Here is an 11,557-nt window from a genome sequence, read left to right on the forward strand (position 1 = left end):
GTCAATTTCCCTTTCGGAAGGAACTCCAGGAAGATCTTCGAGAAACACATCTAGAAATTCATATGCCACTAAAACTGACTCAAGGTTAGGGGTCTCAGAATTAGAGTCTTTAACTCGAATGAGATGATAGACATACCCCTTAGATATCATATTTCTCACTCTAAGGTAGGAAATAAGTTGACCCCTAAGTGTTGAAGTACTACCTCTCTATTCTAGGACGGGTTCATTAGGAAATTAAAAATAGACAACTCTATTTCTACAGTCAACTGAAGCATATCATGAATGAAGCCAATCCATACCGAGAATGACGTTAAAATCTGTCATCTCTAACTCTACTAAGTTTGCGGAAGTAACTTTCTGAGATACCATAATCGGACAGTTCCTGTATACCCACCGGGCTATTATAGACTTACCCACTAGGGTATAGACTAAGAAGGGCTCTGCTAGGATTTCAAGATTAAATCTGAAGTCAATAACTATATAAGGAATTACACAAAGAAGCTCCTGGATCTAGCAAAGCATAAATATGCAAATGATAAACTTATAACGTACCAGTGACCATATCAGCAGAAATTTCTTGATCTTGTCGGGACTGAAGTGCATAGAGTCCATTCAGGCGTTACCCACTGACGGCACTGGAAGTGGCACCTTGCTGAAATAGGCGACTAGTCTGAACTGGGGGGTGATTATGCTGACTCTGGGAACCCACCTAAGAACACTCTCAAATTTTATGACCTGGCTTGCCACACCCAAAACATACATCGCTGCCAACCCTACAGACACCCTGATGGTTTCTGCCATAATTCTGATAAAGAGAATTTGTTCGGGCACTGCTGACACTACCCTGAGATTTAGAGCCTAGCACCCTATTATTATTACCATTTCTAAATTTTGGCACTGGAGCACTGGCTGAGGACGGATCTGGGACTGAAGATTTTGGGCAAAACTAAGGATGATTACCACCCTCTGACTTAGGCTGAGTGAAGTTGAAGCTACCTATTCTATCCCTCTTATTTTTTGTCTCTTTTTCCTTAGTCTTCCGTTCCTCAATCTGTTGAGCATGGACCATCAACCTGGACATGTCAATCTCTTTAATCAATATTGTAGTCCTACACTCCTTGAAAATACTGTTAGATACACCGAACACAAACTTTCTCATCTTAGATCTGCTATTCGTTACCACATGAGGAGCATACCTGGCCAACAGAGTAAACTTGAGGGAATACTCCTTCACTGTTATGTTACCCTGCTTCAGATTAGTAAACTCCAAAACCTTAGCTTCCCTCAAATCCAAGGGGAAAAACCTATCTAGAAAGGCAGTTGCAAACTCCTCCCACTTTATGGGCCCTGCATCTGCGCCCCTATCCACCTTCCACTTCTTAAACCATGTGTAAGCCACATCTTGCAACTGATAGGCGGCTAACTCAGAACTCTTACTCACGGTTACCCCCATAATATTTGTTATCTTCTGCACCATGTCAAGGAATTCCTGTGGGCCCTCTTTAGAATTAGACCCTGTAAATGATGGAGGGTTCATTCGGGTGAAGTCTTAAATTCTAGCTGCAATAGTATTGTCAATTGGGTTGTCCTGAACAACAGCTGGGTGTTCATTATGGGCTTCTACAGAATGAGCTAGAGTGGTGAAAGCTTCTCTGAATCCTGCGTGAGAAATATGCTCATCTAAAGGATCTGCCTGAACATACGAAGATGCTGGCTGGTTTCCAGTTCTTCTTCTGTTAGTCTTTTTGGGAGGCATATTCTGTAAATCAAAGGAAAAATTAGATTAGACAGAGAATTTAGCTTGAGCTCATGCTCACTCACACGATATAAACACTAAATGAAGGGAGATTTTCCTAAAACGCCTCATAGCCTCTTGTCCATAAGTGTGGCGTGCTACACACCCATGCACAATATTCTACTTGATGCGACTTTCAGACTCCCTAGGACACTTTTGAACCTTAGGCTTTGATACCAAGTTTGAAATTCCTCGAGTCTGCACCCCTGACAACCCACAGTGCTTACGACCCTGAAGGATCACAAGCAAACCCATGACTGGTACTTGTTGTGAGCACTGAATAGTAATACTAAAAACTTATGCGAAAATAATCTGAAAATGTCATAAGGTTCATAAGCTGAAATCAAGATACGGAATACTGATAGTAATACTGAGTATAACTGATAACAACATCTGATAAATTGAATAACTGACTAAGCTTGTCTGAAAGCCTCTAACTATCTGAATGTGGAGTTGATGGGACAATTCCCCAACTAACCCCGACTGAACTGACTACTAAGTTGCTGAAATAATGAAAAAAATAATATCATCCTCAAAATATGAGGACTCACTACTATATTTGCTGTTGATAGCCTAAGCTACTAAGTACGGTCAGAAACCTTAGTGTTCAAACCTATGATATGAGACATCATAGCGCAAAGAAAGAGTATGCGTCAGTACGTGGAATATACTAGTATGCTAAGTAGGGTAGCCTGATATACATAGGTTTATATGCATGAGATGAAAACTGACTAAATGAATATCATGAAGCAACTGAATGAGAGTACATACAAACCTGTAACTGCTGGACATACTGAACATGCGATATTGCGTATGTAAAACTATAACTGATGAACATACTGAACATGCGGTACTATGCATATAATTATACATCATGTATATGAGATCTATACTGAAACTGAACATTGAATTTCGATGGCTATATAATTGCTAACTGATAGCCCTTGTTCTGTAGAACTGTATGAGTTCTTTACTGAATACTGAGACTAAAACTGTAACTGTAGGAGTGTTCATCTAATCGACATACCCCAATATAGACTGATTCGGGGTCCAACTTTTGACCCAAGTTGGAAGGGTGTTAGTACCATGTCATGGGATACTAACAAAGTTGGGTCAACCCTAATCTGGTAGGAAGACTCATGAAATAGGTATATGTTTGAGTCAACCCTATTTTGGAATGAGGATGACTTACCCTACTCTGGCTACGTAGTTCTGTAACGTTAGGACTGCTACTAAGGGTCAAACCCTCTACTGGCAGGAATGCCCCCATCCCTAGGTTCGCTCGGTGTTGAATCCTACTCCCAACTGAATGGACACTGAACTAATTACCAGACTACGCTAGGCTTGACTGAACTAATACTGGTCGTGTTGACTGGTTGTACTGGACTGAGTTCACTGAGTTCTGTTAACTAACTGAATACTACTGTTCTTGACATTTACTGGGACTATTCTATAGCTACTGCAACTATGTAAACCACTAGATTTTGGGTAATAAGTACCCCAGGACTCGATAGCATCGCTAACAATACAACATAGCAATTATTGAAAGCATAGAAATAGTCAATTGATCACAATGCAATCACTGGGACATTTTGTCAAATACTTGGAAGTCATGATCTTGTACATGAATGAGAATACATGCTAACATGTCATGATTACACTACTCAATTCACATGGATATTCTATCAAACACTTACAAGGAATAACTTTAGCACGGGAGTAATTTGAACATGTAGTAATAGCATGAATTCATTACTAAGATCACTAATAGATCACAATACACAATTTATTCACTTAGGCCTTTTGTCAAACACTTAGGAGGCATAATCTTATACTTGGGCATGAACAACATGCTAATGCATCATGACTTCAAATTTGTGAAGATCGTTGGTGTGTTCTTGAAACTTGGACTTGAAATTGAATGACCTAAGGTTTTGTTCTTGAGAGAAATTGAGAATAAAGAATGAATTTTGCCCTTTGGATAGCTTAATTTCGTGTTTTAAGGCTGAATAGAGGTGGAGAAATTGACTTAATTACCTCTCTAGACACAGATTTTAAATGAGCAGAACTACCCAGCGACGCGACAACCGATGTGTCGCATCAATAGAGTCAGTACAATGGCCAATGCGACATGTCGAGATCACGTTGGCTCACTGAAATTTGCATGCTTGAGTTGGTGATAACACTATCGACACGATGGACGATGCAACGCGTTGAGATTGCATCGATCCACTATTTTGGACACCCAAATGTGCCTCAAACGACTTTCAAAAAATTCAAAACTCATTCGAGAACACCTATTGACACTCCTGATCATGAATCAATCTAAGAATCGACATTTTAAGGTCGTAAGGATCGAAAATAAAGTCATTGTAATATTGAGGCCAAAATGAGACTAAGTATCAATACTTAGCTGAAATTTTCTAAGTCTGAGACCTCTTTTCATGCTATATAGGACTGAATTAGACTAGGACATTTTACGGGGTCTTACAACTGGATACCTTTGCTGCACGAGGAGGTGGTGTCCGCTTTTGTGTATTCTTATCAACAACATTGTATGTTTGTTGCTTCAATGGTTTCTTCACTGGTGAGGTTGATTAATCAACCTTTTATTTTTTTTTGGAGCTTTCATAAATTTATTTTGGTGGTGGATCCTGAAAATTATCATCTGAATCAACTGAAGGTTCAGCTATAACTACATCCTATTTTGGTATTTCAAAGTTTGAAATTTTCTTTGAGTTGGCTCAATGTTCTTAACACAACCTATGAATATACAAAATATTTGTTAAAGTATTTGTAAAACAATTGTAAAGCAAATATATATATGTAGACTATATATGTATATGTAAAATACATATTAATAGAATACATATTAATACATATGTATTTATTCACTACAAACCTTGCCATCTTCATTAAACATAGCAGCCATCAGATACTCAAAGCGTGGTCGAGATGCATTTGTCTTCCAGTTTAATAATAGGGAAATTCGATTGTCAATCTTGGAAGTAGCCTTTCGTGGAACATTCGAACAACACTCATAAAGTCACACTTAAATAGCTAGTGACATTCCCTGTAGCAAATAAAATTGTTCACATGCTTTCAACCTATTATTCAAACTTTTAGCTATATCCTCGAATGATAAAGTCTCCCACGGAAAATCCTTATAACTATCCACCAAATCAAAATGGAGTCGTGGTATAACAACAGTATCAACATTTGATAAAATAAAAGAATGAAGGAAATACAGAATTGCAAACTTGTCAGCATCCTTATCATTGTTCTTCCCCCAAACTTTGTCCGAGACTGCTCTAAACAAGTGTCTTTTTTTTATACAATTGGAACCATTGAAATACTGCTCAACAATTCTATTTGGTACCTCTTTGTCAAAAATGAAGTCGTATCTATTACCAACACAATTCAACCCAGTAATAATAGCAAATTTCCTAGGAGTGAAACGTAGAGAAGTGCCATTAGCCCAAATGATTATCGCAGTAATAGAACTTCCCTTTGTCTCAAGGGACATAACACATCTGCATAACTGTTCTTGAACTACACAGTGTTTCTTCTTCATGAAATAACCAAAATTATTATTGTCACAAAAATATTTGTATTGCTTCTTGGTTAATATTACCTGTAAACTCCCCTCAATATCATTATCGCTGTAGCAGAACATATGTGGTGCCAACCTTGAAAGTTTTCTTTCATGAATATTTCATCACGCGACACCTATACAACAAAAAATTATACCTTAGTTTACTCAACAAACACAATCAACACATCACAAAAATACATATAAATATGCATATGTATATTGAACAGAACAAAAATATAATACCATCACTACAGAAAAATACATATGAAATTGGATATGTACGTATAAAAATACAAATGCTTCCATATACATTAAATGTATACTAACCTGAACAAAAATACAAATGAAAAGTGCATATGTATATATAAAAATACAAAATACTTTCATGTACCTTAAATGTATATTTAGTTAGTCAATTTGTATATATACCAAACCTATATATACTGTATTGAAAAAGCATTTGAAAATGTATTTGTATTTCAACAAATACAAATACGTCCATAACCCCAACTGTATATTTAAACAATCAGAATACCCAAATGTATATTTCAACATTTCGATATACTGAAAATACATAACAATTATAAAAAAAAAAAAAATACATATAGGCAAATACTTCTTCATAAATAATTTATATATAAATGTATTTTTTATACATGTAAATTAGCATATGTATTTAACATACAAATACATATGAATACATATTACCTCAAAATGTATATTTAAGCAATCAACTACACCAAAATACATATTATCCCAAAATGATATCAGCTTTACTGAAATCCCTAAATACATATCAGTTAATAAAAATACATATACACAGAAAAATACCTCTATCTCCTTATCTTTTTTCGATTCATAACCAGAAGAGTTTTCAACATCATCATTTAGAACATTTCTTGACTCTGCAACTTCTTTTGCTTTCCTTTTCTTTTGATATTTATGTAATTTTGGGACTTTTGGAAGAGTTTTTTTCAACCGTTTTTTTTAAATATCAGCCATTTTCACTGGATCGTTACGAAACTTGAACCTAAGCTCCTTGGTACTCACTTATTATTTCGACTGTATAGGAGTAGAAACAACTTTAAATACTTCGTCTTGAGTTAATTCAAGACTAAATGATGATGCATTATCAAACAATAAATTAATAGGTGGTATGCCTCTATTTGTTCTTGTTTATGGTGTGTTCTGCCATTAGAGCATAAAAACCTCAAACTCGAAGTTGAAAATGATTTACAGTACAAAATACAAAAAAAATAATACAAATATATTAGTTACTTGAAATTATGAAACACTATCTTATCAAATCGTGAAGAAAAATGTGAGAAAGGAAAAAAATTGAAAGAGAAATCTGAGAGATTTCAAACAATAAAAGATAAAGTAAAAATTAATTAAAGGAAAGAGAAAGAAAAGTGACGTGAAAAGTGCAACCTTGTACATGATAACTTTAAACAGCGATAAATGAGAGACCCCGCTTAAAAAATACTATTTTTACTATACAATATAATTTCATAAAAGTATTGCTACTTTTCATAATTTAAATCTTATGTTACTTCCTTTAGATTTTCCATTAAAATATTGAAAAGCAGTCTGTAAAAGCTGCATCTCAGAGTTTTGATATGATCTTTAAATTTAGGTTATTTTTCTACCATATTAGAAATAATCTTCTCTTCACCTCACATCTAAATAATTTTTTTACGTACTATGAGATGTATTATAAGCCAAACTCTTTATGTGTTGCAATCTTTGTAGAATATCCGTCAAAGAAACTAAAACATCAACAAACTTCAGAGTTTGTTGACTGAAGGCACAAGCAGCCATAAAAAAATCACACACAAAAAAAGGCACTGAAGTTTCTCAAATGTATATCATCATAAAGTTTCTGTCACAGGAAAATGAATACCAGCTATCAATTAAGTTATTATAAATATCATATCTAAACAACTAAACAAGATACATATATATGGCAACCAAAAGTCATCTTTAAACCTATTATAGAATTCTTTTGTCCATTTGAAGTAAGAACACAATGAAGTGTATCATTCGTACTCAAAATTCTTTCATATGACATTTATCAAGAAAGCTTTTGATCCACAAAAGTTTTAGCAACTCCTGTTAAGTAAGTTACACTGGGAATCCGTTTTGAGGAATGAACATTCAGGGAAATCAAGCAATTAGATGTAACAGAACAGCCTTATTATGAGCATAACCTCAAATACAGCAGCTACAGATTATTTGGTTAAACAAAACAGTAGGGACATCTTTCTTCCAAATAATATATGTATATATTACTACTTGTATATTTCTCTAATTTCTCTTTAATTTCTATAAACTTATTCAACTTTCTAAAAACCTATAACCCAATAAAGTTAAATTTTTTCAATTTCCTCTCTAGTAAACCAATGGCGAGAGTTTGCGACGATAATAACTGCATAGTTTGTGAACAGGATGGTGGACTTCTTATTTTGTCGAATTTAACACAACATTGAAAATCATTGCATCAAATTGATATTTCTTTTATGAGTATTTTCTTACCGATTAAATCAAAAACCGAACCGTTGTGGATCAAAAATTAATAAAAAATATCTTATTTGTTGGCTATTGATTTAATATATTTAAAAATCAAAAATTAATAAACCGTAGTTTAGGCAATGTAGGCATTGGGTAGCCGGAGATGATCGTATGTACCCGATAGATAATATGAGCAACCATTGTTTTGAGAGACGGCATCAAACAAGATTAAAGTATTATCCGCCTAAAATATGTGAGAGACGGACATTCCTTTCTGGCACCTAATTCCAGCTGAAAACCCCCTAAGCCAGCTTTGTTGCATCCCAAAATGAAGCACATTGCTAAGGCCCTCCGTAACAAATATGAAAAGGAAAGAAGAAAGACGGTAGCCTTGCCTTAGTCCCCTGTGTTTATCAACACTGACATCCTGACTGTAGAGATACAGAAATGGATCCAACTGATCGATTTCCAACCAAAGCCCATGTTAAATAACATGTTCAAGAGGAATTTTCAATGGATATGATCAAACGCCTTCTCTATGTCTACCTTACAAAAGAATACGGGGCGTCTTTGTTTGTTCCTTGTGTTATACATTCATTTGGAATAAGAGTTGTGTCAATTATTTGTATGGTGACAAAATATTCTTAACAATAAGGAATGTTACATTTGCGTTCTCGTTAGGTAACTCCATTGGAGGAAATGGAGGGTTTAAGCATCTGAACTGAATATGGATGCAAAAAGAAGAGCATATATCTAGAGAAATTACGACCTCGGCTGTCATTTGTATGTTGAATGACTCCAAAAGGGGACTTTGGATTAAAAAGGACAAATAAGTTGTCCAATTAAGCAGGAGTTCTCCAAGTTTTTTAAATTAGGTGGGAGGGACAAATTTTTTTTGAGTTTTTTCCATTCGAACTTGTCTCAGTTGCAGAACAACTTTGGTAGTTGTTCGACAACTTTGCGAAGTTGTTCAACAACTACCAAAGTTGTTCAACAACTGCGCAACTTGTTCAACAACTAGGCACAGTTGTCGTACAACTGCACCCAGTTTGAACAACTAGGCATAGTTGTTCGACAACTAAGAGAAGTTGTTCGACAACTGCGTGAAGTTGTCCCACAACTATTCCAATTCTTCAAGGGACTTAATTTTTTTTTAGGGACAAGTTTGTGGACCCACTTGTCCCCTTTTCTTAATTGAAAACTTGAGGAGGGTCTTTTGACTCATTTTTCTCCTCCAAAAGAGGCGAGGCTTGCAAAAGACTGGCTATTCCATACAGATTATACTCTGTTACAAACAACTTCAGAGTGAGACATTTGCATCTAAATTCTGGAAGCATCACTCCTTCAAGATTCATCATGAACAGAGTCTGGTGAAAATAACCTCAAAGAAATAAGGATAGAGAAAGAAGCAACTACAAAGAAAAAGTAATCCACAACAAAAGATAGTTCTATGAAAAATCTAAGCATCTTTACACTTTAAGGAACAACAACGTGCAAAAGCCTAGTTTTGCTAAAAGTCCAATAGAGAATAAGGCCTCTTGACATAGAAACAAACCTCAGCAAGCCAAGTTCCAATTATTAGCTCGGTCACAGAACTCAGCTTTTGAAGATAATCCAGAACAAGGTTTCTGAAAACTTGATGATAATCATGACAACTGTCTTCCTTGATATCATCTTCGTCCCAGCTGTCAGGGATACAGCTAATGGTAAAAATGAGGCTGGCAGTAACCAAAGAGGAGACATTTACTAGCCTACACTTGAGACGAAGAAGTTCTCCTGAAATATGCAAATGCTGAAGATGTGGGGCAAAAATTTCCAAAGAACCGTATCCTGCCAACGGAAGATGATAATGGGAATGTAAGTTTAGTGACTTTAAATTTGAAGAAGCCATATCTAGACGATGACAACCCACGCAGAATGAGAGTTTCATAGTTTCGAAAGCAGGACAACCTGACAGTAATCTCACAATATCGTCATCTTCTAACTCAGTCTAGGCCAGAGTTAAGCTCCTTAGAGAGTTCCAAGCTATAGACAATCCTTTATCAAACACCACATAACTCAAATACAATGTAATCAATGAGGAACAAGTGTACATAGATAGAGGCAATTCGTAAGGGGGTTCTTCAATAGATGGATAAAATCATCTAAAACAACATGTTCCACTTTTTTATCCACAGCAAAACTGAACCATTGACTGATTTTAGAATCGATATCCCATTCTCTGTTATGAATGTCGAGTTGGAATTTATTAATTTTGGAACAAGTAGAATGAGTTAAAACGTGGTCCACAAAGGATACGAAGTTTTCAACAGGGTTGTAATTTCTATCATTGAAATGGAAATTGTAAATAGAACTCCAGAGATAACGCCACCTTTTTGAGAGGACAGATGATTTGACGGCATCTTGGGCCTCCAAAAGAGAGAGAATTTGTACCAAGAATGCTTCCGGCAACTCACCCATACGGTAGGGTTTCTTCTGATTTTGCGAGTTCAATTGCATTTGGTGCCTTTTTGGAGGGACCTTGCATTTCAGATGGCAGTTTTCCTTTTTACACTAGCTAGTGGAGAAGAAAATCATCAAAATAATGGTCCTCTAATGTGGACTACAGTCAATTTGGTCGAAGGACCTGCAATTGTCCAAACCTAAATTATCCCAACCCATATTAACCCTTTACCCGATCAAATGTGATTTTGTTCTCTTTTAGTCCTTAATTGTTCAAAAATTGATGCTGGTCCTTTAACTTGATCTTTGCTTGCATAGATATCTTTCGATTTTAAGTGTACATAGATAAACACTTAAACTTATATAAATTTAAATAAGTCGACATAGGCATCCTACATGATGGAATATATGTAGGACGCCACATCGGACAACATATAGGATACAAATTACCATACGTAAGATGTCACATGGGACACATCTATCTACTTATTCAATTTTATATAAATTCAAGTGTCTACTTATCTACATTCAAAGTTGAAGGACACAAATGTAAACTAAGACGAAGTAAAAGGACATATCTATGTATTATCCCAAAAAATAATAATCTCCTCATTTTCAATTTATGTGTCACCATTTTCTTTAATCAATATTTTTCCCCTTCCTAGAAGCTCTCACCCTTTTTGTTCTCATGGTGACTCGAACTCACAACCTTGAGGTTGAAAGTGAGGAAAGGTTGAAAGTGAGGAATATTTATTATCTGAGCAATTTTCTCTTATCATGTGCCACTATTTGACATGATTGTGTTTAAGAAAAAAAAAAGACTTTTCAAAGTCTCGGTCAAAATAATTCGTACTATTTGTGATTTTAAATAATTTTAGTAAGAAAAATTTTAACGTTAAGTTATTTTTAATCATGGTAAAATGACATTGTTTCCAACAGGGACTAAAAAAAAAAAGGATATACATAAATTTGATTGAATTCTCCTCCTCTATCTTCTTAAGCATTTAATGGGCAGCCCAATTTCGTTTTTCACAAGTGTTTTGAAACATTTAAAGTGATAAAATACTTCTTATATTTCTAAAAGAAAATAAGTTCATGTTTTCCTCGAAAAATCATCTATAAAGCACAATAAATAACTCTCCTAGCTGCTTGAAGCGGGTGTAATGGGACCATAAAGATCGCATGAACTTGATCCAATTTTTTAGTTGTTCTCC

The 11,557-nt window shown here is 35.2% G+C and overlaps 1 protein-coding gene across 2 annotated transcripts; it reads right to left on the reverse strand.

Annotated features, from left to right (window-relative positions):
- Positions 1-9,272: 9,272 nt before the first annotated feature.
- On the reverse strand, positions 9,273-10,590 carry LOC107869560. Of its 2 annotated transcripts, none has more exons than XR_007054334.1 (2): positions 9,852-10,590; positions 9,273-9,731 (listed from the first exon to the last, which is right to left on the reverse strand). XR_007054334.1 is itself a non-coding variant. In XM_016716081.2 (2 exons), exons 1-2 carry the CDS (start codon positions 10,301-10,303, stop codon positions 9,412-9,414), a joined length of 351 nt encoding a protein of 116 aa, XP_016571567.1. In that variant the 5' UTR covers positions 10,304-10,585; the 3' UTR covers positions 9,273-9,411. The 2 variants fall into 2 exon arrangements, 1 of the variants encoding a protein (XP_016571567.1); XM_016716081.2 differs by having other exon boundaries at positions 10,273-10,585.
- Positions 10,591-11,557: the final 967 nt, after the last annotated feature.

This window comes from Capsicum annuum, chromosome 4 (assembly GCF_002878395.1).
Source record: "Capsicum annuum cultivar UCD-10X-F1 chromosome 4, UCD10Xv1.1, whole genome shotgun sequence".
NCBI lineage: Eukaryota > Viridiplantae > Streptophyta > Magnoliopsida > Solanales > Solanaceae > Capsicum > Capsicum annuum.

What these genes read in the sequence shown, in the direction of transcription:
- LOC107869560 (XM_016716081.2), bottom strand. Translation starts at nt 10,303, where the DNA reads ATGCCGTCAAATCATCTGTCCTCTCAAAAAG. An exon ending in TCATCTGTCCTCTCAAAAAG is followed by an intron (nt 9,732 to 10,272) that starts GTGGCGTTATCT and finishes TTCCGTTGGCAG; the next exon opens with GATACGGTTCTTTGGAAATT.